Source organism: Notamacropus eugenii, chromosome 2 (genome assembly GCF_028372415.1).
Source record: "Notamacropus eugenii isolate mMacEug1 chromosome 2, mMacEug1.pri_v2, whole genome shotgun sequence".
Taxonomy (NCBI): domain Eukaryota; kingdom Metazoa; phylum Chordata; class Mammalia; order Diprotodontia; family Macropodidae; genus Notamacropus; species Notamacropus eugenii.
The window spans coordinates 267,492,800-267,516,693 of NC_092873.1; the positions used below are offsets into that span (position 1 = coordinate 267,492,800).

The 23,894-nt window shown below is 48.7% G+C and overlaps 1 protein-coding gene across 4 annotated transcripts; it reads right to left on the reverse strand.

Annotated features, from left to right (window-relative positions):
• Positions 1 to 429: 429 nt before the first annotated feature.
• NECTIN4 (nectin cell adhesion molecule 4) lies at positions 430 to 20,422 on the reverse strand. Of its 4 annotated transcripts, none has more exons than XM_072643965.1 (9): positions 20,240 to 20,422; positions 8,411 to 8,770; positions 6,832 to 7,122; positions 6,254 to 6,374; positions 5,390 to 5,538; positions 4,590 to 4,743; positions 3,493 to 3,568; positions 2,712 to 2,786; positions 430 to 2,284 (listed from the first exon to the last, which is right to left on the reverse strand). In XM_072643965.1, the coding sequence occupies exons 1-9, from the start codon at positions 20,289 to 20,291 to the stop codon at positions 2,060 to 2,062; spliced, it is 1,503 nt and encodes a 500-aa protein (XP_072500066.1). In that variant the 5' UTR covers positions 20,292 to 20,422; the 3' UTR covers positions 430 to 2,059. The 4 variants fall into 4 exon arrangements, with proteins under 4 accessions (XP_072500066.1, XP_072500065.1, XP_072500068.1 ...); XM_072643964.1 differs by having other exon boundaries at positions 4,590 to 4,746; XM_072643967.1 differs by lacking the exon at positions 2,712 to 2,786.
• Positions 20,423 to 23,894: the final 3,472 nt, after the last annotated feature.

The window sequence follows — 23,894 nt, forward strand, 5'->3', positions numbered from 1 at the left end:
GGCAGCTGGAGGTAGGGGGTGGGGCAGGGACTGAGAGACACACATCCTAAAACCATAGAATCAAAGCTGAAAAGCATCCTAGGGATAGATCACCTAGTCTACTTTTACAAGAGTGGCAAAAGCTGAGCCTCAGCCTCTGGCTCACTGGTGGACTTTGGGAGAAGACTTAAGGGCTGTGGGCTCTGGCGGCACCACTGACTGAGGGCTTTGAGGAGGGGAGAAGGCACTCAGGTTAGCAGTGGAGGATGTCAGGCCTCTGCTTGGTCCCAGCAGAGATGGACTGAAGGATGGAAAAGTCTCTGGGCCCTGCTGCTTTAGCTGACAGACCCTTGGAAAAGACTGAAGCGTACTTGTAGAAGTCAAGTAGCAGGGTAGCAGAGATCAAAGGAGTCATCATGTCTGAGAGGAACAGTAAGAAAGAGGCAGGACAAGTCTGGGAGAGCTTTATTTATGAAGGGGGCTGGACCGTAAACTATTTACACTACTTCTACAGCACTATTCACACTATTTACAGATCAGACCTATGTTCCACCAGGTCACTCCCTCAAACTCCAGGCTGTCCAAGAGAGCTAGGAAAGTGAACTGGCATCTGTGTCTTTGTTTACACTCACACACACAGACACACACCATCTTCCCTAGTCCTCTGAGGTAGGGTGAGGAAACAAAACCCAGGGCATTTGGCACAGGTTTTGTCATGCTTAGTGAAGTCATTGGGTCTGCACATCTATGACTGAGGACACTGTGTGAGTGTTGGGAGGAGCCCAAGACAGTGCTTGAGCCTTGGGGATCCCAACCACCCTCTAGCCCTAGCTGCCTATGGGAACCGCTGTCTGAATGTTAGAGGTTCAGTGACAGAAATCCCCAGGGGAAGAGGGCTGTTCCTGCCTAAACCACCCTTGTTCACCCACACTGTGACCCTCCTGTACCCTCCCCCAGTTCTGTGCTCCCTTGCCAGCATTGCAAATTACAACCCAGGAACCTTGGTTCTAACACTCCCCCAAGCTAGTACTTTGGTAGCTAGAGAAGCAGAGGAAGATGCAGAAAGGGCTGAGTGAAGCATCGTCAGGAGAGATGAGAACAAACCTTAAGCAATTATTTTTTTTTCAGAGAAATGCTTTTTGCTTAGAAAAAGGATTCACTGCAACAAATCCCTTAAATAGCAAGCTTCCCTAAAATATTTAACATGGAATTAAACTTACAAAAAGTCCTATTTACAAGCAAGGCAGGCAGTGTAGTACAGTGGGAGCAGCCCTTGGCCCTTGTTCAAGCGCCATTGCTGATGTTTCCTGCCTCTGTGACTTTGGGTGGATCACGGTTTTCTTATCTGTGAAATGGGAAGGGAAGGTAGAAGCCCCTCCTGGCTCTAAATCTGTGATCCAGCATTTCAGCAAGTTCATCCTTGCGCCAATCTCTCTGCTCCACAAGAGGGCGGGCTCTACAAGCAGCCAGCGGGCATAGCAGCAGTGCCAACCACCAAAACCAAACGTGGTGCTCCTGTATGCTGCCGGCCTAGGGGAGCCCCGCTCCCACAGTCAGGAGAGAGTCCAGCTCCCTGATCTAGCCCCTTGCCTGGGACTGTTCCCCCGGGGTCGACTTCCCTGGGTGCAGCCCCGACCTCTCCTCTGTTTCAATAATACTGCTCTAGGGTCTGAGGGTCTAGTCAATGTACACAGACAGTGATCAAAAGTGATCACCAGCACACACACACACACACACACACACACACACACACACATTTTTACCTGTACACTGATACACATATAAAGTCACACAGACCACAATCATCCAAGCATACTCAAATTTTGTGTTCACACACACACAGAGGCATGCACATACCCACACATGCATATACACATGCACAATGACTAGCACCAGGAGAGGTCATACCCAGAGGGGCACCTCTAAATAGAAGCTGGGGAAGGGGCCTGGGAATAGGCCAGAAGTCAATAGGGCCACAGGCCTTTGTTTCAGGGATGCTGGGTGTAAGGACATGCAAATGTCTCCCAACATGGGTCAAAGGAGGGCCACTGGATAGTTGAGGCAGAGGCCGGGCGGAGGGTCAGACTAGGTGTCCTCGTCCATTGATGTAGATGCCATTGCCCGTGGGTTTGGCTCGAAGAGTCCCGTTCTCCTGAACAAAATGGTTCATGGCCTGTTTGATCCCAGCATCTCGATCTTCCTCCTCTTCTGTCCTGCCAGAGCCTGGCGACAGCAGCTCGGTCTGGGTCTCAATCTCCCTCACTGTGGTCAGAGTGGAGTAACTTCGCCCCTCAGGCTCTTCACTCTGTTGACATAGTGCCAGAACTAGGTCATGCCGAGGGTCAATATTATGATAGGGTTCAAAGTCAAGGTCAACATATGGGGTCAGGGGTCAAGGGCCAGGAACATGGGTAAATGAGAGGCTTCAGGGAAAATGTGGGCTCAGTGGCAGGAGATACGTTTAGATGGGGCAAAAGTTGGGGTTTAAGGTCATGGGGTGCCCCTTTCTCTACATCCTTTCATTTAGAGTTGGTCATTTGGGAGTGGGGAGAGACAAGGGGGTTGAAGGTAGAATAGAAATACGGGTCTGGGTCCCAGTCAAGGATGGGGCTGAGGTTGAATGGGGTATAGTAGGGAGAGGAGTAGGGTACCTAAGCTGACCTGGAGGAAGGGTGGGGCAGGGAAGAGGTTAGAAAGGAGGTCAGAGGGACACAGGTGGGACTGGGCCTCACCATCACAGAGCAGCTACTGTTGTCCTTGAGACTATCAGGGTGGCCCTCAGCTCGAAGCCCTATGTTCTCCTCGGGCTGCAGGGCCCGGACAAGGGGGAGGCATCAGAATAAGGGCTCCAGCCTCCTCCCTGAACCCAACCTCTTCCCCTCCTTCTCCTCCCAACCCTAGCCCTCTGGCCTCTTCCCCTTCATTATCCTTCCCATCAGCCTCCTCCCTGACATGATCTCCTTGCCCCAGTTCATCCTAGCCTTCCCTTCCCACCTCCCCCTGCTTCTCCGTTCCTCTTTCCATCAGCTGCTGGCTAAACAGAAGACTCCTGCTGTAGTTAAAATGCCATCAGGCCCTCAGTACCTGAATAGGGTTGGCTTTGGTTCTTACCAAATGAGCTCAATTCTTTGATAACTATCCTATCAGGTTCTTGACCAGCCCTGAGTCACCCAATCCACTAGAGATAGGGGTTGCATTCCCCAAGGGGAATAGGTCTGTTTCCACATTGGTCTGCCCCTTCGAAGGAATTCCAAACCCTTGGATACTCAGTATCCAAGTCCCAAATGATAGAACCTATCTTTTCCAGGACCCATGCCAACAGAGATCAGCCAAACCTATGGAACCAGACCAGGTCCCCTAGGCTCTACTCCCTTCATCTACTCTACTCCTCACAAGACAACTCTCAGGCCAAGAGAAAGGCCTTTCTCCTACTACCTATCACCTGTCCACACAAAGGTGACCCAGGCATACACACACACATCTAAACACATGTGCAGATGTACAAAGACACACCTGGTTCCGTGGTTCTGCATGGTGGGAGTGAAGCCTACGGATGGAATTCTCCCGGGTCAAGGTCAACTCCTCCTCACTGTCCAAGAAAGACATTATACTTTTATTAGGGGAAGAACACTGACCCAGGGTGGAAGAGAACCCTGACCTATCTCAGTGGAGGGGGGATGTGCTAATCGCTGTAGGTGTGACTCTCACAGAGAACATAGGTCTGTGTGTGTGTGACTTTCTGTGACTACAGTGTCTAGGTAGGCCTGAGAGGCCCAACCAGGTTTGTTAAATGTGTGAGCAGTCATACATTCATTCATTCCACAAATACTTATTAAGTGCTTTCTATGTGGAAAGGAATCCCTGGGCTTCTTATCGTCATCGAGTCTGCAAACCAGCAGGGGAGATAAGAGGAGTCTTTGGATGGTTAAGTGCCTAAGACAGGGACAAACAAAACACTCAGATTTTAAAGGAGAGATAAAATGTCCAACCGAGGGGATCAAGACGGTGTGGAGAGAATTCAAGAGACAGAGATTGAGGTCAGTGGTTGAGGGTAAAGCAAGGAGGAAGGAACAGCATTCTAGGCAGAGGAAACTGCAGCAAACTTGTGAGAAAGCCCAGTGGGGAGGAGTGCTTGCACACAAACGTGTCTTAGTTCTTTCAGTTAGCTGCCTGTGATTGTTCTCTTTGGACAGGGTCCCCTCCCCCTCAGGCCCCAAACTCTTCTTCACAGATTTTCCCAAACCTTTTGTATACCCAGCTCTCCCTCTTATACATTCTCCCAGCCCAGCTTCTATTCCTCAAACTCCTTACCATCCCTTCCCCCTCTCCTCCCTCCCCCCTCCTTTCACCTCCCCTCCCCTCTTCTCCCCTCTTTTTTCCTCCTTTCCCCTCCCCTCTCCTCCCCTCTTTTTTCCTCCCTTCCCCTCCCCTCCCCCCCCCTCTCCTCTCCTTTCCTCCCCTGCTCTCTCCTCTCCTCTCCTCTCCTCTCCTCTCCTCTCCTCTCCTCTCCTCTCCTCTCCTCTCCTCTCACTTGCTGTTTGGCTTCTTTCCCTAACATTTCTTCTCCAATAACCAATCCCCCTTTTCCCTCTTCCTCCTCCACCACTCACTATTTCTGGGTCATCTGCTGGGCCTTGCGGCGGTGATATCTGGACATGAGCACCACCACAGCCACCAGGAGGCAAAGCAGCAGGGCAGCAATCACTCCTACCGCCACCATGGAGGCAGAAACTACATCCACATCAACTGGTGGGGCTTCATCCTCTGCTGAAAGCCAGAGAGGGGAACATGCCGGGGGTCAGAGGAGCTCAGCCTCCTCTACCCACGCCCATAGCCCAGTCACAACCGCACATCCTGATCTTGTTCCTGGACTGGGCACCCACCCCAATCTAGGGGGACAGAAGAGGAGGGGCAGGTGAATGACTTTCCCATAATCCATTTAGGATCCCTACAATGCAAACTCCTTGGAAGTAGGTCTTGTGGCGTTGTTTTTGGTTTTTTTGTAGGCAATCAGGGTTAAGTGACTTGCCCAGGATCACACGGTTAATAAGTGTCTGAGGTCAAATTTGAATTCAGGTCCTCCTGACTCCAGCGCCAGTTCTCTGTCCATGTTTCATTTGTTTTTGAATCACCAGTGCCCAGCATAGTGCTGAAACATAATAGGCACTTCAGAAAATGGAGGCCTGTTCAATAGATGTCCATGCTCTAGAAATGGAGCTCCACTGGCCAAGATTCCATTACATTAATAAGCGCTTGTGGATTGATTATGATAATTTTTGTCATTCCTTCTCTGTTTTCTCACCTGTCCCCTGTCTTCCATTTACTATAGCCTCTCCTCCCTATTCTGGCTTTACCCATGTGCCTGACCCATAATTCCCCTCTGTGTTCTCCCTCAAAAGTACCAACTCACCTGTGACAGCCACAGTGACTTGGCTGTCCCGAGATGTAATCTCATTGCTGACATGGCAGACATAGGTGCCGCTGTGCTCAGCAGTCAGTGCGGGGAAGCCCAGGGTGCCTCCATCCACTCGCACCCCGTTGGGCAGAGGCCTATCCAGCCTGAGAGGGCAGGGGAGGCTGATGGGTGCCGGCCAGACCAGGCCAAGGCTGCTACCGCTGCTGCCTGACGTGCCCAGGCAGCTCCTGCCCTCCCCCCCCCCCCACCACGGTGACGTCACCCAGAGCCGCCGGTCGTTCCCACGGTGCCCCTCCCTCCCCTGGGCAGGTCTGGGCACAGGCCTGGGCAAAGGCCCCCTTCCACCCTGCTGCCCAGCCTGACCTGGGCACTCCCACCCTGCATCTGGGGAGATCTACACACGTGCCGTCCCACATGTTCCCCCACTCGTCAAATCACCAGGAGCCTGCAAAAGGGCAAGCCCACAATAGGCCACACACATGTCAGTAAGCCCCACAAAGCAAAACTCACACTCCCATGTGTTCAATTGTACATGAAGAATATGCATGCTCCAACATGTATGATGCTATACAGCAAGGCACCTGGCCATATTCTCAGGCCTAAGGTCACTTTAACCCCTCATGTGTACCTGTATTATATACACATCCCTTTGTGCACATGAACTGTTTCTCTAACACATCTGAGAGTATCACCTCCCCTACAAGACCCTGGAAAAGAGCCAGGAGCAACCTCCTACAGCCTGACCTCTGAAATTCAACCTGACTCTGAAACTATGAGGAGCCTCCTTCCCTCCAGGCCTTTAACTCCCAGCTTTCATCTCTTCCCCAGGGAAGACCCTAGCACAGGGTTTCCACTCACCGAGTCCAGTTGTAGGAGGGTGGAGGCTGCCCCTCACTCAGACACTTGAGCATGACGCCTTCCCTGCCAACATGCCATAACTCAGGGTCCTCATGGCCCCAGACAGAGGCCTCTGCAAGAACTGTGGAGCCAGAGAGTGGGTGGGAAAAACAGGGGAGAGAAAGTGAGATAATGATGACTCGAAAAGCACCAGCTGCACTCCCCAAATCTCTCCAAAACGGGGTAAACTTTCAAGGTCCATCTCTGACATAAAATCTATTTAACCCACTCTGATTTCTCCCTTCTCTAGGTGTGTAAGATATATGCAGAGGGAACCACTTGGTACAGAAGGATATTCTGAGTCAGATTGGTCTTTCTAACAGGATGGAAAACTCTCTGAGGGCAGGGATTTGTCTCAAAACTTCTTTTGGTTCCTGAACAGAGACTACCATTGAGTTCAGGAAATGCTGACTGATTGGTAGATCCTAGGCCCTAGTCCCTGCAAATTTGCCTGGTTCAGGACCTCATACTCATACTCATTCTGTGCCTCCACTGCCTGGTTCTGTACCCCTTACCCCATTCAGTGTCCAGGTACTCACAGGCAACCCGGAGAGTGTGTGTGATCCTTTTATCTTCTGGAAGGCCTGGGTGGGACACCACACAGGTGAGGGGCTGCCCATTCATAGTTCGGCTTGGCACCAGATGGAACTCTGAGGTGACTGAAGCTGATCTCGGGTGATTAGACAAGCGCTTGGTGATCACACCCTTGACCGCTGTGTCCCAGGTCACGCTGGGCACAGGACTGCCCTCAGCTGTGCAGGAGGCTGCTAGTATTAGACCTTGGCCTTCTTCCAGGGTGGGACCCAGGTTCAGTGTGGGCAGAGGGGGCACTACAGGGGATGGAGGGAAGGGAGAAAACTTATCAGGGAAAAACCTGGCCCTATTTGTCAGTCATGCACACACACACACACACACACACACACACACACACACACACCACACACACACACACACACACACACACACACACACACACACACACACACACACACACACCTTTCCCCCACACCACCCCTTACAGAAAGACCACCTACTCGCCTATATTCTTTTTGTCTCTGCCCTGCCCAGGAGACATATGTCCTACCCTCCCTCGGAGCAAGTCCCTGCTGTCATTACAAATAATCCTAGCTCTGTTTTCACCTTTCCTGGGGAACACAGCTTGCTACCTGTTTCTCAGTTTTACTCTATCTTCTCTTGCCTCATTATCACCTTTCCCATCCTTGCCCTGCTCTCTGTCCCTTTCTTTGGATGCTGGACTATTTGCCAGCTAAGTGTCTTCCAGATAAATGACTCCTGCACCTACACCTTCCTTCCTGAGCTATCCAGAGCTCAGCGCTTTTACAATCTCACTTACTCCTGAAACATCCCTATAAAGGAGGGAGGAGGCAGGGAATACAGTACTTTACAAGGGAGGGGACTGCTTGTAACCAGACAAGTCCAAATGAGAGATGTCCATTAGGATATTCTCTCCCCCAGGACCACCTGTGTGAATGGTTGCTTAGGCCTCAAATTTATTTCATTCAGTTGTTGGATTGAAATTTTAACATTCCAACAACTTAGTTGCTTCATAGCTTTTATAATTTAATTTTCTCATGGAAATATTATTAACTCACATTTATGTCAATATTATCTCCATTTTACAGCTCAAGAAACTGAGCCAAGGTGTTAAAATTTCTTATAAGCCATAGGATAGCTGAAGGAAAATTTTGATGTTGTCTAATATGGTTAGCTCATTTGATAGTTGAGGAAACCAAGACCCATAGAGAGGAAGTGATTTGCCTGCTGTCACACAGGTGGTAAGGAACAAAGTTGGGCTTTGTACCTGGGACATGTCTTCTGACTCCCAATCCATTACCTGTCTTAGTACATCATGATATCTCTCTAGAAGAACTTGGACTTGGATTCAAGGTTCCAGTTAGGCTTCTTCTTAGAAAAGTCACTTTATCTCTCTAAGATTCCCTTTCTTTTGTCAAATATGGGAGCTGGACTGGTCAGCTTCAAGATCCCTTTGATCTCACAGTCTACTTTTCTCTCTGGCTATGGCTCTTTGCCCAAGCCCCAATTCCCTGACTGCCTATCTTCCATCTACCCTTTCCCCAGACTTCTGCACCCACTCACCAAGCACTCGAAGATGGAGCCCCGCCTGGAAACTGCCGGAAGGGAAAGTGCTGACTCGGCACTCATAGTCCCCCTCATCAGCCTGCACGGCATTACGCAAAAGTATGGCACCATCATTGGCATCCCGAGGTTGTTGTGGCCGCTCCACTCGTCCCTCGTAGGGAGGACTCACATGCAGGCCATATGTATCATGTAGCAATGCCAGTTCTGCCGTCCCCTCTCCCCCTCCAACTCGGGCCCACGCCACCTGCTTCACCTGCTCCTCGGGCTCCCCCCTATAGAAACATGGCAGCTCTGCATCTTGACCCAGGACCACGGTAACCAGGGCTGACGTCTCCAGCTTACCAGCCAGGCACAAATCTGCAGGGAAATGCCAAAAAAGAGCCACAGTTAGCTACCAGCCAGCCAGGTGATTGCTATATTCCTAAAAATGATCAATATGCAGCCTCATGTGGATGAACAGAACCTTCGTGGGCAATGCAAATCTACCCTGTAAAAATAATCGCAACAATTTATATCTATAGGGTTGATGCCAAGCAAAACACTCTCACCTACTTGATCTCATCTGATCAACAGGTCACATCTTATAAGGAAAATACATTTTTAGAGAAGTAAAGGGGTTTATTGGAGGTCATATCACTGGTTAATGACTGAGGTAACCCTGGAAGAAAGTGAGTATAATACAAAGAATTAGTGTTAGAGTCCACAGACCTGGGTTCTCAAACCTAGCCCTGTTATTTACTACCTGAAGGACCCACTGGCCCACTACTCAGTTCCTCTAGATGTCATCTTGACTTGACATCAAAAAGACCTGGGTTCGAATCCTACTCTTGTGCATTTCAGTTTTATGACCCTGGACAACCCACTTAAATTTTCTGCACCTCACAGAAGATGAGTAAACTTTTGGATGGAAGAGACTCAGTAATGGAAGCTTCCTAGAGAAAGATAGATGAATACCGCTTTCAGCTTTCTGGCATCCTAAAGGGAAGATTATTCTTGTCTGGGGCCAGAAGAGGGGTAGGTTCTGAATGCCAACATGACCTAACAGAAAGTATTTGAGACCTGGGGTCCTAGGATTTGAATTCTAATCTCCAGCTCTGCTGCTAACTGTCCCTGTAATCTCCAGCAAGGCAGTTCACTTTTCTGGGCCTCAGCTATCTCAAATCTGTAAAATGAGGAAGTTGGGCTAGATTCCCTACAAAGTACTTTCTAGCTCTAAAGATCCAATTATAGGAGGAGCTGAATTTCAGATCTAGAAGGAGGTGAAGAACCATAGGTTTTAGAAATATAAAGGCTCTTAGAAATAATCTAGTATAGAATATCTTTAATCTACACTATCCTTATTACACTAATGTAATCTGGAAACTGAGTCCTAGAGGATCAATGATTTGTCCAAAGTATAGGATTCAGATCACAGATTTAGAACTGAGACACCATCTAGTCTAATCTCTTAACTTTACAGATGAGGAAACTAAGACTTGTTAAGTGATTTGCCCAAGGTCAAGAGATGGGATTTGAATGAGCCCAGGTCCTGTGACTCCACAGACTGTGCTTGTGTCACACAAGTAGTACCTAGCTCAGCTGAGATTTGAATCCAGATCAAAATCACAGAATGTCAGAGCTGGAAAGGACTTCAGAAATCACCCAGTCCTGTGGATTAGAAGAGAGAATCAGATGTTCCACGTGGGAAAGATGACTTGGACAAAATCACAGAGTCAGGGATGAGCAAGTTGTCAGAGACAGGAAGGATCCTGGTAGAAAACAGACATCAGTGAGGCTGGGGATGGATGAACCCAGGATGAGAAACATAGCAATGAAATCAAGACAGGTTGGCATGGAAAGGAAAATCAGGGACCAGAAAATTCATTCAATAGTCTGGCACTATGAGGACGTACCCAACCTGTCTCAGATAACCTGGTCATTTGATTTTGGATTCCAAAGAGAAATAACAATGAATGGGTTCCAAGTTGTGGCCTCTGTCAAAGATACTGTTCCAAAAGGTGTTATGGAGCATAGTCATAGAATTACAGAGAAGTCAATTATCTAGTTAAACCTCCTAATTTTACAGATGAGTATACTGAGGCCCAGAGATGTATATGACATAGTCCTTGACCTCAAGGCACTTGAAATCTTATTGAGAAATAGTCACATAAAGAAATGAAGTAATTAGTGGACAGTACATGGCATACAGATGTTAAGTTTTAAAGAATCAATGAAAGGGGAAAATCATTTTGGACTAGAGTAACCAAGGAAGGCTTCATGAAATAGGCAGGATTTTAGCTGGGGTGGTTAGAATTTGGGTTAGCTAAAAAGAAGTCTTCATTGCTGGGTAGAAGAACCATGTGACAGAAGGCCAGAGTGAGAATAGTCTATTTGTGAGACAATGAGACCAGCCAGACTAGAGTAGAGGGTGTGTGGCAAGGAGTAGTAGCAGAATAGTTTGATAGAGAGGGTAGAGATAGATACATGGAAGGCAGGTACTGAAACCAGACAAAAGCATTCACATAATATGGGAGAAAAAGGGACCAAGGGTAGGCTTTTTGATCAGAGAAGAAATAAAATAATTTTGTTGTTGTGGAGTTGTTTCAATCATATCTGACTCTCCGTGACCCCATTTGGGGTTTTCTTGGCAAAGATACTGGAGTAGTTTGCCATTTCCTTCTCCAGATGAGAAAACTGAGGCAAACAGGGCAAAGTGACTTACCCAGGGCCACATGACTAGTAAATGTCTGAGGCCAGCTTTAACTTCAGGAAGATGAGTCTTCCTGACTCCAGCCTCAGCACTCTATCCACTGCACCACCTATAATAATAGCTCACATTTATTTATTGTTTTCAACATTTGCAAAGCATTTTCATCACAACCACCTGATGAGGTAAGCAATGTTAACAATAACACATTTAGGTGGTACTTTCAGGTTTGCAAAATGCTTTCCTCACAACAGTCCTGTGAGATTGAAAGTACTAGGTGTTACAATGGATAGAGTACTAGAGATGAGAAGACCTGAGTTCGAATCCTGCCTTAGATGCTTACTAGCTGTGTGACCCTGGGCAAGTCACTTAACCTCTGCTTGCCTCGGTTTCCTCATCTGTAAAGTTGGGATAATAACAGCACAAACGTCCTAGGATTGTTGTGAGGAACAAATGAGACACTATTGGAGAAGCTCTTCACAAACTTTAAAGCAACATATAACCGCTAGCTATTATTAGTGTGCCCGCTAATAGATTGGGGAAACTGAAGCAAGTGGTTAAGTAAACTTCCCAGGGTGCATAACTTATAAACTCCTGAGGCGGGATTTGAACTCAGGTCTTTCAATGCTATAAACACAATTCTTTCTACTACACCATACCACCTCTCCTACAAAATCCTGGATTCTAGAAAGATTAACTTGAAGACAAGCATTATATAAATTGGGTTGGAGAGGGGAAACCAGGGACAGGAGTATCGACTAGGCAGCAGTGGAGATAATTCAAGCAGGTGGCCATAGGCATGATGGCGCTGGTGGTAATGGGAATGGAAAGGAAGGGATTAATGTGAGACATTTCCTAGGGGAAAAAATTGACGAGGCTGATGATTGATTGAGTACTAGGGATAATGGAGAGGAAGGAGTCCAAAAACAATTTCAAAGTTCTCAGGGTTAAGGGGTAGAAGAGCCTAGGGCTTCTGGTGAAGGATGATTTGAAAGAAAATTTGGGGGCATCAGGGAGCAGAGAAAGGAGCCAGTGGTAGAGATAAAGAGAGATAGGGAAGGGTGAGAGGGGAGAAATAGGATGAGAAAAGGACTACTAAACCTCTTTGTGTCTTTTTTTAAACCCCCAATAACTAGCAAATAATGCTTTGCATATAGAAAGCCCTCTAGAAATGTTTGTTAAAGACTTGAATTGAATAAGGAGAGAAGGGGCAGATTGGAGAAAGACAGATAAACCAAGGAAGAAAGTGGATTGAGAGAGAAAAGAAGTTGGTAATGGTAACACCAGGCTGAAAACCTAGCCATTCATTCTCCCTGCCTACTCTACTTTACTCCTTCCCTACTTTACTCCTCTAGAAAGGGAGCTCTCGGGGAACCAGAGGAAAGGAGAGAGGGCAGTCATCTGTAAGGGGAGGTCAGGATTGGCACCTGCACCTATCCCCTGAAAGCAGCAGAGTTCCCCTTGGGGTGGACCCTGCTTAGACTAAGTCTGGATTAGAGCCAGGGGGTCCTGTGGCCCCAGATGGGAGGAGTAAAGGGAGGGAGGATGCTGCTGAGAGCAGGGAGGGACAGAACAGGACGGGACAGACCTGCAGGGCCAGATGCCAGGGCCCTGAGCCGCTGCACCTATGTTGGACCCACCCAGCTCACCTTGGGAGTCCAGCTAACCACCCTCCCCCCTGCCTCTTCCCACTCCCACCCAATTACCTCAGTTCTTCAGTATGGGAAGGGGACAGAACTTAGGAGTAGGGAAGACATAGACCCAGGGAGAGGGGCACTACCTAAGCAACAGAGGTTTCTTCCCCCTCAGCTCCTCAGAAGATTGGGCTTCATGCAGATACAAAAGGAACCTGGACCCTCCCCCCACAGGGTGCCCTCGAATCAAGACTTAAATCCTTGTAACTTTATTGGTGGAGAGAGTCCCACACCCATGGGCTTTGGGACTGGGTTACACTCTGAAGAGAGAGAAAGTGCTCTCACCCCAAAAGGGCCAAAGAAGACAAGGGTTCGAGCCCCATTGTGGAGGCTCAGAGGTGGAAGCAGGTTTTAGCTACCCTGAGGATGATGAGATTTATGCTGTATGTGAGACCCTACCTCCCAGGGAGAATTCCCTGATTGTTCTCATTGGTCAAAGGAAAATGCTTCCCTCTTTATTACCCTCCCCCCACAAAAAATCCCCTCATCTCCACGCTTTATCTTGGCACAGTCCAGTTGGCTATGGGCTATGCCAGAATTTCTCCCCAAACTGAGTCCTTGAGCCCCAGTCGAGACCCTTCTGTAAAACAAAGATGCCTAGCTCCAAAACAAGGAGAAGGCCTGGGAGTCTGGGTTTCAGTAACCTCTGTGTGGGTAGGGAAACTTGCACAAGACCCCTCACTTCTGAGTGCCACTAGCACCATGACCCAGGACACCAAACATGGTAACCTCTCTTCTACTGGGCTTCCCACCCCAGGCATTCCTTCATTCAACTCTTCCAGGACCGTCCCTGTCCTCAACTTACCATCTATGGATGGAACAATTGGACATAGATCACCAGCCACAACATAAACAAAATAATGTGGAGGATAGTGAGGGGGAAAGGAACAAACACCTTCGGGGGCACAGGAAAGGACTCTAGTAAGGGTAGTATTTGTGTCGGGCTTTGAAGGAAAGTCTGAACTCCAAGAAGTGAAGGTGAGGAGAGAATGATTAGAAACTGGGGGTGGGATGGGAAAAAGAGAGAGGTACAGCTTTGTCAGAGCAGGTAAATGACAAGATAGAAATAGTCTATTTTGGCTAGGACATTGCTACTCCTGGTCCCCAACCTTTCAGGAAGGGTCTCCTGGCCTCTGCCTTAGGGATCAGGTCTCTGACCAGAAAGCCCCAGAATTCACCACGACAATGTTGGTGCAGTATGAGCCAGGAGTCCTAGCTCCCAGTCTGAGGAGGGTGTGGTGTCTCCTCCTCCTCCTCCACCTCTCCCCAACCCAGTGCACCGGCCAGCGTCAGGGCGATGACGTCATTACCCAGAGGGAGACAAGCAGACAGTCAGAGAGGTCACCCTGAGGGCAGTGAGGGACAGACTGGGCACCCGTATCTCACTTCCTGTCTTTCCATCCTGGGTTCAGTAGACTCTGGCTGGTGGGTCCTCATTCCTTCTCTCCCCTACCCTGAACGGGGATCACTGGGTCACCAGGACCGGGGAGCCATGGGTGACTCAGAGAGAGCTTCTACTGAAGCTTAGCCACCACCACAGCAGCCACCTTGCGCAAGGCATAGAACAGGCCCAACTGGCCAAACGGGATCTCCATCCCCCTCCCCCCAGGGCTCAGCCTGGCCCCCAAGGGCCTCTTCAGGGCCCTGCCCTCCAAGCACCCCACCCACTGCTAGTCTGCACCCCCCCCCATATCCTCTGTCTCTGCTATATTTACCTTCAGTCCCAACTCTCCTTATGAGAACCCTGAACAATGACCTCACAGAGGGAAACTGAGGCAGGGGAGGGAACAAACGGAACAGAAGGATGGTGGCCTACAGATCTAGGAATCTCTCTTTATACTAGACCTTTTTGTTAATGGCATCCCTAGACTGGGGCCCCTACACAGACAATGCCACTCAAGCTGATCTGCGAGAGTGTCCCAGTGAAGTCAGAGGAAGGGTCTTTTCCAACATCTGTAGGCTCATGGACATGTTTCCATGAGTGCCTGAGTTTGTGTACTTCTGGGTGAGGTGCTAGGCTTATAGAACACACCACATGCTTAGTTAATGTTTTGATTTTTATTATTCCTTGCTTCCGCATGTCTTGGTCTCCTTGGTGTCTAGTCACAGGCTTTGACTCTGAACTCCGGTGCTAAAGTGAGCAGCCAGAACACTTTTCCCACCCACTGGCTGCTCAGTTCTCAATCCTTCCCCTCCCCAAGGAACCCCAGGAAGGGGTTGCCCTAAGTGGAGTGGGGGTGGGAGGGAGCCTTGGAATCAGGTCACCTTTCCCTCTTAGTGCCAGGAATATTCACTAGAATTCTAACACAAGAGGACCTGGTAAGGGTACCTCTCTCTCCTCTTTTCTGGTCTCCTCAGCCACTCTCTGGAGGTCTTCCGGTTTCTGTCTCACAAGTGGGCCCCTCAAGGGGGATCATATCCGGGGCCTCAGCCCCTGACACCGTCACTAGAAAAACCAGCTCCTGATCCAGTGAGTAAGGGGGAATCCTGTCTGGGATGAGGGGGAGGTCTCATACCCTTGTGTTAACCCTTCTCTTCCCTCAGTTATGCCGTTCCAGCCTGTTCTAAGTGGAGTAGTAGATAGAGGACTGGACCTGGAGTCAGGAAGGAGGAAGGGACAAGGAGCAGGCATTTACTAGTGTTAAGTGTTGTGCTAAATTCTTTACAAATATGATCTTGTTTGATCCTCACAACTCTGGGAGGTAGGTGCTACTATTATTATCCTCAGTGTACAGTTGAAGACATTGAGGCAGACAGGTTAAGAAGCTTACCCAGTCACGTTTCTAGTAAATAAGCATCTGAGGCCAGATTTGAATTCAGGTCTTCCTGACTCCAGCTCCAACGCTCTATCCACTTGGAAGTCTATTTACCTTAAGAAAACCTGAGTTCTGGGCAGCTAGGTGGCACTGGACCTGGTCAGGATGACCTGAGTTCAAATTTGACCTCAGACATTTGACACTTACTAGTTGTGTGACCCTGGGTAAGTCACTTAACCCCAAATCCCTCACCAAAAAACCCAAACAGAAAAAAAAGGAAAACCACAGCCTCAGACACTAGCTGTGTGACCCTGGGCAAAAGACTTAATCTCTGTTTGCCTCAGATTCCTCACCCTTAAAATGGGGATAATAGTAGTATCTCCCTCCTAGGGTTGTTTGTGAAGATCAGATGAGATAATGGTTTAAAAGTGCTTAGCACAGTGCCTGACATATAGTAAGAGCTTAATAAATGCTTACATGCTTCCTTTCTTCCTGAGTTAATATGAGTATGCATGTGGAAGAAGTGTCAGTGACCAGTGACCTAGGAGAAGGGGAGATCGCTCTATGAGGTCAAGAACAGACCCCAGTTAAGTCTCCTCCTATCAGTTCTCCACCTCAACGCCATAGTATACCCTAAATTACATGGGGTCCTAGAGGCTGGAGGCTGAGTGAAGAAAGCAGGAAAGTCCCATCTCCTGTTTTACCTTCCCATACTCCCATCCAACTCCTATCCTCATTGCCCTAAGCCCCCCAGCTTAGTGAGAACCTCTCAGCCTGGGCATGAAGCCCACTGTCAGATTAATGATGAGGAGGGGGCCACTCTGAGCTTGTCTGTACAAAAGGAGCTGAGAACAATGGACTGGGGGGGCGGTGTTTGAAGGCAGCCTCAACTCTGGCCCAGACACAGCTCCCAGCTTAGATAAGTCCCCTAAACCCCCCGGAGCCAGAGTCTGAGCCTGGCTGAGTCACCCAAGCAGCCACACTGTGGGTGGGAGACCCAGGACTCCAAAGCTCCCAACCTCAGCCATCCTCTTTCCTCACAACTGCCAGTCACCTTCTCCCCTTCCCTCCCCCTTCTCGCTACTCTCTGCAAAGCCAGTCCCACTAGCTGGCAGCCCTGCTCCGTTTGGGGCTCAGCCTCAACCCCTAGCTCGAAAGAACCAGCTCGATTCCAGGGAGGGGACTGTAGGGAGCAGCTTCTAGTTTGGAAGGGACGTTAGACATCACCTAAGCCTGGCCCTTCCCAGTGAAAGAGTATATGCTCCCCCCACCCCTATAGTCTCTACCACCTCACCCTGAGGGTGGATGACAGGCCAATTCTGGCCTTGGAATTCCAGCTATAGATTCTGGGTAATGGATTCCAGAATCTGTGTTCCAGGTCTGGATTCTAGAGCCTTCTCTCAGCTTGGAACACTCTTTCCTCTCCCTGCGCTTCAGTGGATATTGTTATGGGCGATAAAAGGCCATAGATCAGGATGCCTGGATTCCTTGCTCCATTCTGCACCTGTGGTGCTTTCAGGTCACAGAGATATGGGAGGAGCTGGGGCCTGTGGTTTGTGATATCCAGGACCCTGCCCCAAAGAGGACCTTCAGATGTCTTAGAAAGCAAACGACTGGGATGGCCACATGAACCCTTGGTGAGCCCCTGTATTTCTTTCTAATAACACCTGCCCCTCATAAAGCCCTAGTGGGTAAGGCAAGGATGATCACATTTGAGAGAATTTAGGTGACTTTGTCCATGGTTAAACAACTGGTAATTGCTGAACCCAAATCTCTCTCCCCATTCCAGAGCTAGTACTTTTCCCACTAAACTATGCTTCTTGCCATGTATACCCTCCCTTCTACTCTCCTTTCCAAAAAAGAAATTCTTTGAAAGGAAGGGCTAGATTCTGTAAGAGGATATTGAAGGTCCTAGAACTCCCTTCTGATTCTCCCTCCATGGAAAGGAGAATCAACTTCCCTTCTCTGTTCTCTGAGTTTGGATAAATCCTATGGGAAAGAAACTGACACCCCCTCCCCTTATGTAAACAGAAGCAAAGAAACTGGGGCTGAGGGCCCCTCCCTTTCTAGGAAACTAGCTTCAGTCAGGGAAACTGAGTGTAAGCCTCAGGGTAGGCTGAGTCTCCCATAGCTTTGGCCTCAGTCCAGGAATCCTATACTCCAAGTGCCCTGCTCTCCCTCAGCATATATACATATATATATATATACTGCTGTCAACTCTGGGGTCAGGGGCTGGGATGCTGTTGGGAGAGAGAACCCTATCTGTCCACACACATACACACCCCCAGCCTTAGGGTGGAGAGAGGGGAGGCTGGGAGGGGACCTCACCCGGAAACTCATCCCATTAAGGAGAAACAAAGGGCTGTGGTGTTAGTGGCGCCTCTCCTCCCTGGGCTTCTCTCTTGCCAGTAGGTGGGTGGGGCCAGGCCCCTGGGGCTCCATGCTCTAATGGCCCACAAGAGTATGGAAGGGGAACTAGCCAAGCCAGGAAGAGGGGTACCATCACAGAAATGGAAATGGGAAGAGCTCCCAGAGAAGCCCACTCAGTCACCCAAGGAAAGACCCATAGCCCTTCCCCTGAGATAACCCAGTCATCCCCTTTGCTCACCTTCTCCAGACTGTCAAGAAAGGCAAAGGATGAGAGAACTCATGAAATCGTACAATGTTAGATCTGGCAAGGACCTTAAAGGTCCCACAGTCCAACCCCCTCATTTCACAGATGAAGTAACAAGGCCAAAGGGTGAGGTGACCTATCTAAGGTCATCCAAGTAGCAAGTCTCTGAGTTAGAAATAAAATTCAGATTTTTTTTTTCTGATTTCTAGTCTGATTCACCTTTTATAAGGAGCCTCCTTTGGAGTCTGGTATATGACTCAGACATTCTAGGGAAAACTGAGGCTTTTCTTTCAGGGAAAGGGGCAAGAACACAGGTTACAGTTTGACCCTACACACTAGTAGGGGTCTGCCCTCAGTCCAGACCTCTAGCCAGTAGGTTGTAGGAAGATCTTATCTGTGGGTATCTAACTCCTTTCTATCCCTTGAGATACCTCTAGGATTAGAAAAAAGTTATATTAAGTGACCCCTCATTCATCCCTACAACCTTCTCAGATGATCAGTAAAATAAACTCCAGGAGTTAGAGACCTGCCCCTATCCCTCTTCTCTGGGATATTCTGACTGGGCTAGGCCCTACCAGAAAGAATTTGTCTAGATCCCCAGCCCTTAGGACTAGGCCCCACCCTCCTCCGATGAAGCAAATTTGAAGCCTTGTTGGGGAGATGCAGCTCAGGAGTCTCAGCTGGTGGTAAGGGGAATGGGATCTGGTGCCCCATGCCTAGGAAGTTGAAGATGAACCTAGTATCTTCCTCTTGTAGGGCAGGACCCATGTGAGGTCCAGACCTGATCTCCTACATAGCTTTAGCTGGAACCCCATTGAAAACCTCCTTATGATTCCTCAGCCTGGGGAATGTGCTACACACATCTAAACAGTACCACAACACAACTCTGTGCTACTGAGCCAAGGGTGGGGATAGTAGCAGATCCCATGGTAACTTTCAGGAGGCCCCCTCTATTGCACGGGATTGGGAAGATCTTGGGTTCAAATTCTGGCTTTGACACTTAATACTGGTGTGATCTCGGGACAAGTCACTAGCTTATTCTCAGCCTAGTTTCCTCAACTACAAAAGGAGAGGGTTAAACCACCTCTTGAGGTCCTTTCCAGCTCCTATTTATGATCCTAGGATCCTATACCACTCCATCCCACACATCTCATTCCACCTCCTCCTCATCCCCCCCACCCCCACAACCACATCTCCACCCTTAGAATTATAGATAAAATCCCTAGTGGTTGCACCTTCAATAGTCAGGATTAAAGGGTCTTGGATGAGGAGGTGGGGTCAGAGAAGCCTTAGCCCCAGTGGGTCCAACCCAGGAACACCACACCTTCCCCAAAAGGGGCCCCACCCAGTGCCCCCACCTACCTAAACCCCCACCACAACCACCCAGGCACCTGTTAGTCTGCCCAGATGAGGGGAGGGGCTGAGGTGAAGGAGGCTGCTCTGTTGCTTTTGGGTAGCCCCTTCCCATTCATCCGTCTACTCTGAGGCTCTTGACACCCACACCCCTAAGACAGCCTTATCCCAGTTTCCCTGGGTCTAATAGAGAAGGCAAACAGTTGTATTGACTCCTAGGATGCCAGGAACTCTACCCAATCTTGAATCAATCCTACTGGAAATCTGTAGCTCTAGCCCTGAGCCAGCCCTAGCCTCAATAAGCAAAGGAAGCCTGGTGTTAGCACAAGGGAGCCTCTCAGTGTTGGCACTGACCATTGACTATCCTACCTTCTCCATAAAACACTATTTAAACAAAACACTATTTTCCATGCCTGATTGCAAACCCACCCAATAGCTGGACCACAGGATGCAGCTTTTAACCTTTCTTAGTAATATCAAAATCAGTGACTTGGCAAAGGATCAAGGGAGATGGGGAAGGGAAGGATGGTCTGACTTTTCTGGGACAGTCACAGCAACGGTGAGGAACAGACTTGGAATTTTATGCTGGAACCAGGCTCAGAGTAAAGAACAGTGTGTGTGGGGGGGGGGGGGACTGGAGGAAAGAGGAGGAGGAGAGAAGGAGTCAGGGAGGTGAAGCATGAGAGAAAAGGATCTAAGAGGAAATTCAGGTAGGTGTCTTACCTGTGAAGGAGGAGACAAGGAGTAGCACCAGCCATGGCTTCTGCTGCCACATCTTGGCTTCCTGGGACAGGAGTGTGTGTAGGAAGGCCTTGGGAATCAACTGGATTCTCTCCTTCTTTCCCCCTGGGGTGGGGGCCAAAGGAAGAGATCTCCCCCACCCCACCCTCTCTGGTTCCAGAAAGAGAAAGTCAGCAACTCCCAAAGGCAGCTGTCTAGTCCCACCTGAAAGACCCTAGGTGCTGGTCTGTATCCACTTGGTGGGCTGTTTTAGGAGCTGAGGTGATAGCCAGGGGATCCCCTGCCCCAGCCCCGCACCACCCTCCCCTGTCCCCAACAGCTCCCCCCCAGAAGCCGTGACTAGGAGCTCAGAGCTCCCCCAGAGCCTCTTCCCACGCCAAGGCTGGCTGGCGGACGGCAGCAGAAACTTGGGAACCTGCTCAGCAGGTCAGAACAGGTGCGTCTTAGAGGGGCCGGGCCTGGCACAGGAACCACTGAAGCCACCGCCCCCACCACCAGGCTGGCTAATAGGAGCTGGTGGTACAGGGAGCCAATATGGGGTGGGGTTGGTGGTGGGGAACAACTGGGATGCCTTTCCTGAGCCCTGTGTGTGGTGGGGAAGCATGGGGGTGCTCAGTAGTGTGGGCCCCAAGGAAAGGGAGCGGGACAGAGCCAGGGTGCCCAGAGGCAGGGCTGGGATGGGTGGAGAGAATGCGAGCTCACAGTGGAACTCCATTGCCACACACCACAGGCCAAGGACCTGCTGCTTCTGGAGACATCCCCAGGCTCTCTGGGCTCCCCATCTCTCTTAGGGAATTGGGGGGGGGTGTGGGAATCGCAAACTTCATAGGCGTAGTACTTGTTGGAGAATGATTTGACTCATAGGATTCAGAGCTGGAAGGGATTGTAGAGATTATCTAGTCCAACCCCCTCATTTTAAAGAGGCCATAAGGGTGGTGACTTGCCCAAGATCACACATACTAACAGAGTCAGGATTCAAAACCACATTTTCTGACTCCAAATCCTTTGCTCTTTCTACCACTCCAGATTGAGCCAAGCCTGATTTAGGGAACAGATTAAAGGGGACAGTTTAAAGAGAATTTAGGGAATAGATTAAAGAGAATGATCATTGAATGAGAGGATTTAAAGCTGAAAGGGACTGTAGAGATGAACATCATATAATGGAAAGGGTACTGGCCTTGGAGAAATGGGTTCAAATCCCTGGCTCTAAATCTTACCAACTACATGACCACAAACAAGTCATTTAAGATGGTTCAGATCCAGATCCATCACTTACTACCTGTGTGAACTTGGACAAGCGGCTGTCCCCTCTTTTGTATCTCAGTTTCTTCACCTGTAAAATGAAGGGGTTCATCTAGATGACCTCCAAGGGAATCAAGGAATCTCCCTCAGTGCCAGTTTCTTTATTTATAAGATGTATGTGATAATACCAACTCAGCAGAGCTACAGAAAGTACTGTAGCGCCTGAGTTAAGGAAACAGGTCAGAAAGGGTAAGTGATTGGGCCAAAGATGCACAGTCCACTAAGAGCATCCCATGCTGAAAGAAAGGGCCAAGTCCAGCTGGCCAGGAGACCCTTGAGTACAAGTGTCCTTCATTCCATCTTTTAGCCACCATTCCTCCTTCCCCAATGTCCAGGCACAGGAAAAATACTGAGGTTTAAGGATCCCCTCTAGACTGAGCAACTGAGCCCCAAAGAATTCAGGCTCCCTCCCTCATCTAGCCTCAATGGTTCCACCTGTTACATGACCCTGAATCATTTGGAAAATTCATTAAAGACTATGGGTTCCATCCCAACCTTCTACACTCTGTATCTGCATAGAGGAACTGGTACCTGGCGTTCCCCCACCAAAAGGTTTTCTCTCTGTCTCTGTCTCTGTCTCTCTCTCTCTATCTTTCTCTCTGTCTCTGTCTCTTTGTCTCTTTCTGTCTCTGTGTCTCTCTTGTCTATGTCTCTCTCTGTCTCTGTCTCTGTATCTCTCTGTCTCTGTGTCTCTCTCTGTCTATGTCTCTCTCTCTGTCTCTGTCTCTCTGTCTCTGTCTGTGTCTCTCTGTCTCTATGTCTGTCTCTGTCTGTCTCTGTCTCTCTCTGTCTCTCTTTCTCTGTCTCTCTTCAGTGGACCTTGTAGCTTCACTGGCTCACTTATATGCCCTTCTTCTCTCTCTCTTAGACAATAAAGTCCAAAGTTTTTCTTTTTAAACATTCTATTTCATTCTTCTCTTGTCTCTGTCTCTTTCTATCTCTGCACCTCTCCTAGTGTGTCTTTCTTTTTGTAAGTTGAAAAATAGAAATTTACTTTTAATAGAACTATAATATGGGATAAAAATTAACCTCAGTGTCAAGTAGACCTGGATTCAGATCCCCCCACCTCTGACACATAATGACTATGCAATGCTCAGCAAGTCACTTAACTTCTCAAGGCCCTAGCCAACTTTATTATTAATTACAGAATAGTTGTCAATCTGTATTGGTAAAAGGAGTTTACTTGTTTAGAACTCCCACAGCAATGACATCATAGGTCTGTATAGACAAATACACACACACATACACACTCACACATTCACACACAGAGAAATATTAACAATCGTACAACCCATATGCCCTCAGAACAGTTTGCATAGTAGCACTTGGAATGTATCTGAGTAAGAAAAGCTTGGTTTCCTCCCATATTTTATTGGTATGTATTTTTCCCCAGATTTATTATTAGTTTTCAGTTTTCAACAATCACTTCCATAGGTTCCAAATTTTCTCCTCCTCCCTCCCCCCTCTCTCCTCATGACAGCGTGCAGTCCTATACACATACATTCCTACTAAACATATTTTCACATTACTCATATTGCATAGAAAAAGTAAAACGAATGGGAGAAGCCATGAGAAAAACAAAACAAAACATAACAAAAGAGAAAATAGTCTGTCTCCTTCTTTGTCTCTGTCTGTCTATCTATCTGTCTCTCTCTTCCTAGTCACTCTGTAAATAATCTTCAGACTTGATGGGGTCGGACTCCAAGTTTGGTAACCCCTAATAAGAGAGCATGAAAAGAGGAGAGAGAGGGAAGAAATTCCTATGGAATGACACTCCAGAAGGATAAATGTTGGAGAAGATGTGGGAGAGTTGGAACACTTAAGTCATTGCTGGTGGAGCTTTGAGAAGGAGAGGGGTCAGCCTAGAGGAGGGTTAATGAGGATGGAGGGTAAATGACGGAGGATCATTGCAGAAGAGTGGTCATCGAGGATCAGTGAGCAAGAAAGGTTATTCTGGAGGAGTCAATGATAAGGAAGGATCAATGAGGAGGAAAAGTCAGCGAAGGGGGAGACAGGAAGGGAGTCAGTGTGTGTTCGTCCTTTGTTGCCAAAGAAGACCATGCCATCGAAGAAATGATGACATGACCTGCACTTCACTTTGTTTTGAGTGAGGGAGGGCTATGCAGGTCACCAACCTCACTTCTCCTCCAGAGCCACCTGAATCCAGTGACCAGATATTCATCAGGATGACTAGAGATGACTCAGGATGAGGCAATGGGGGTTAAGTCACACAGCTAGTGAGGGTCAAGTGTCTGAGGTGAGATTTGAACTCAGGTCCTCCTGACTCCTGCACCGGTGCTCTGGCCACTGCACCACTTAACTGCCCCAGAAGGGA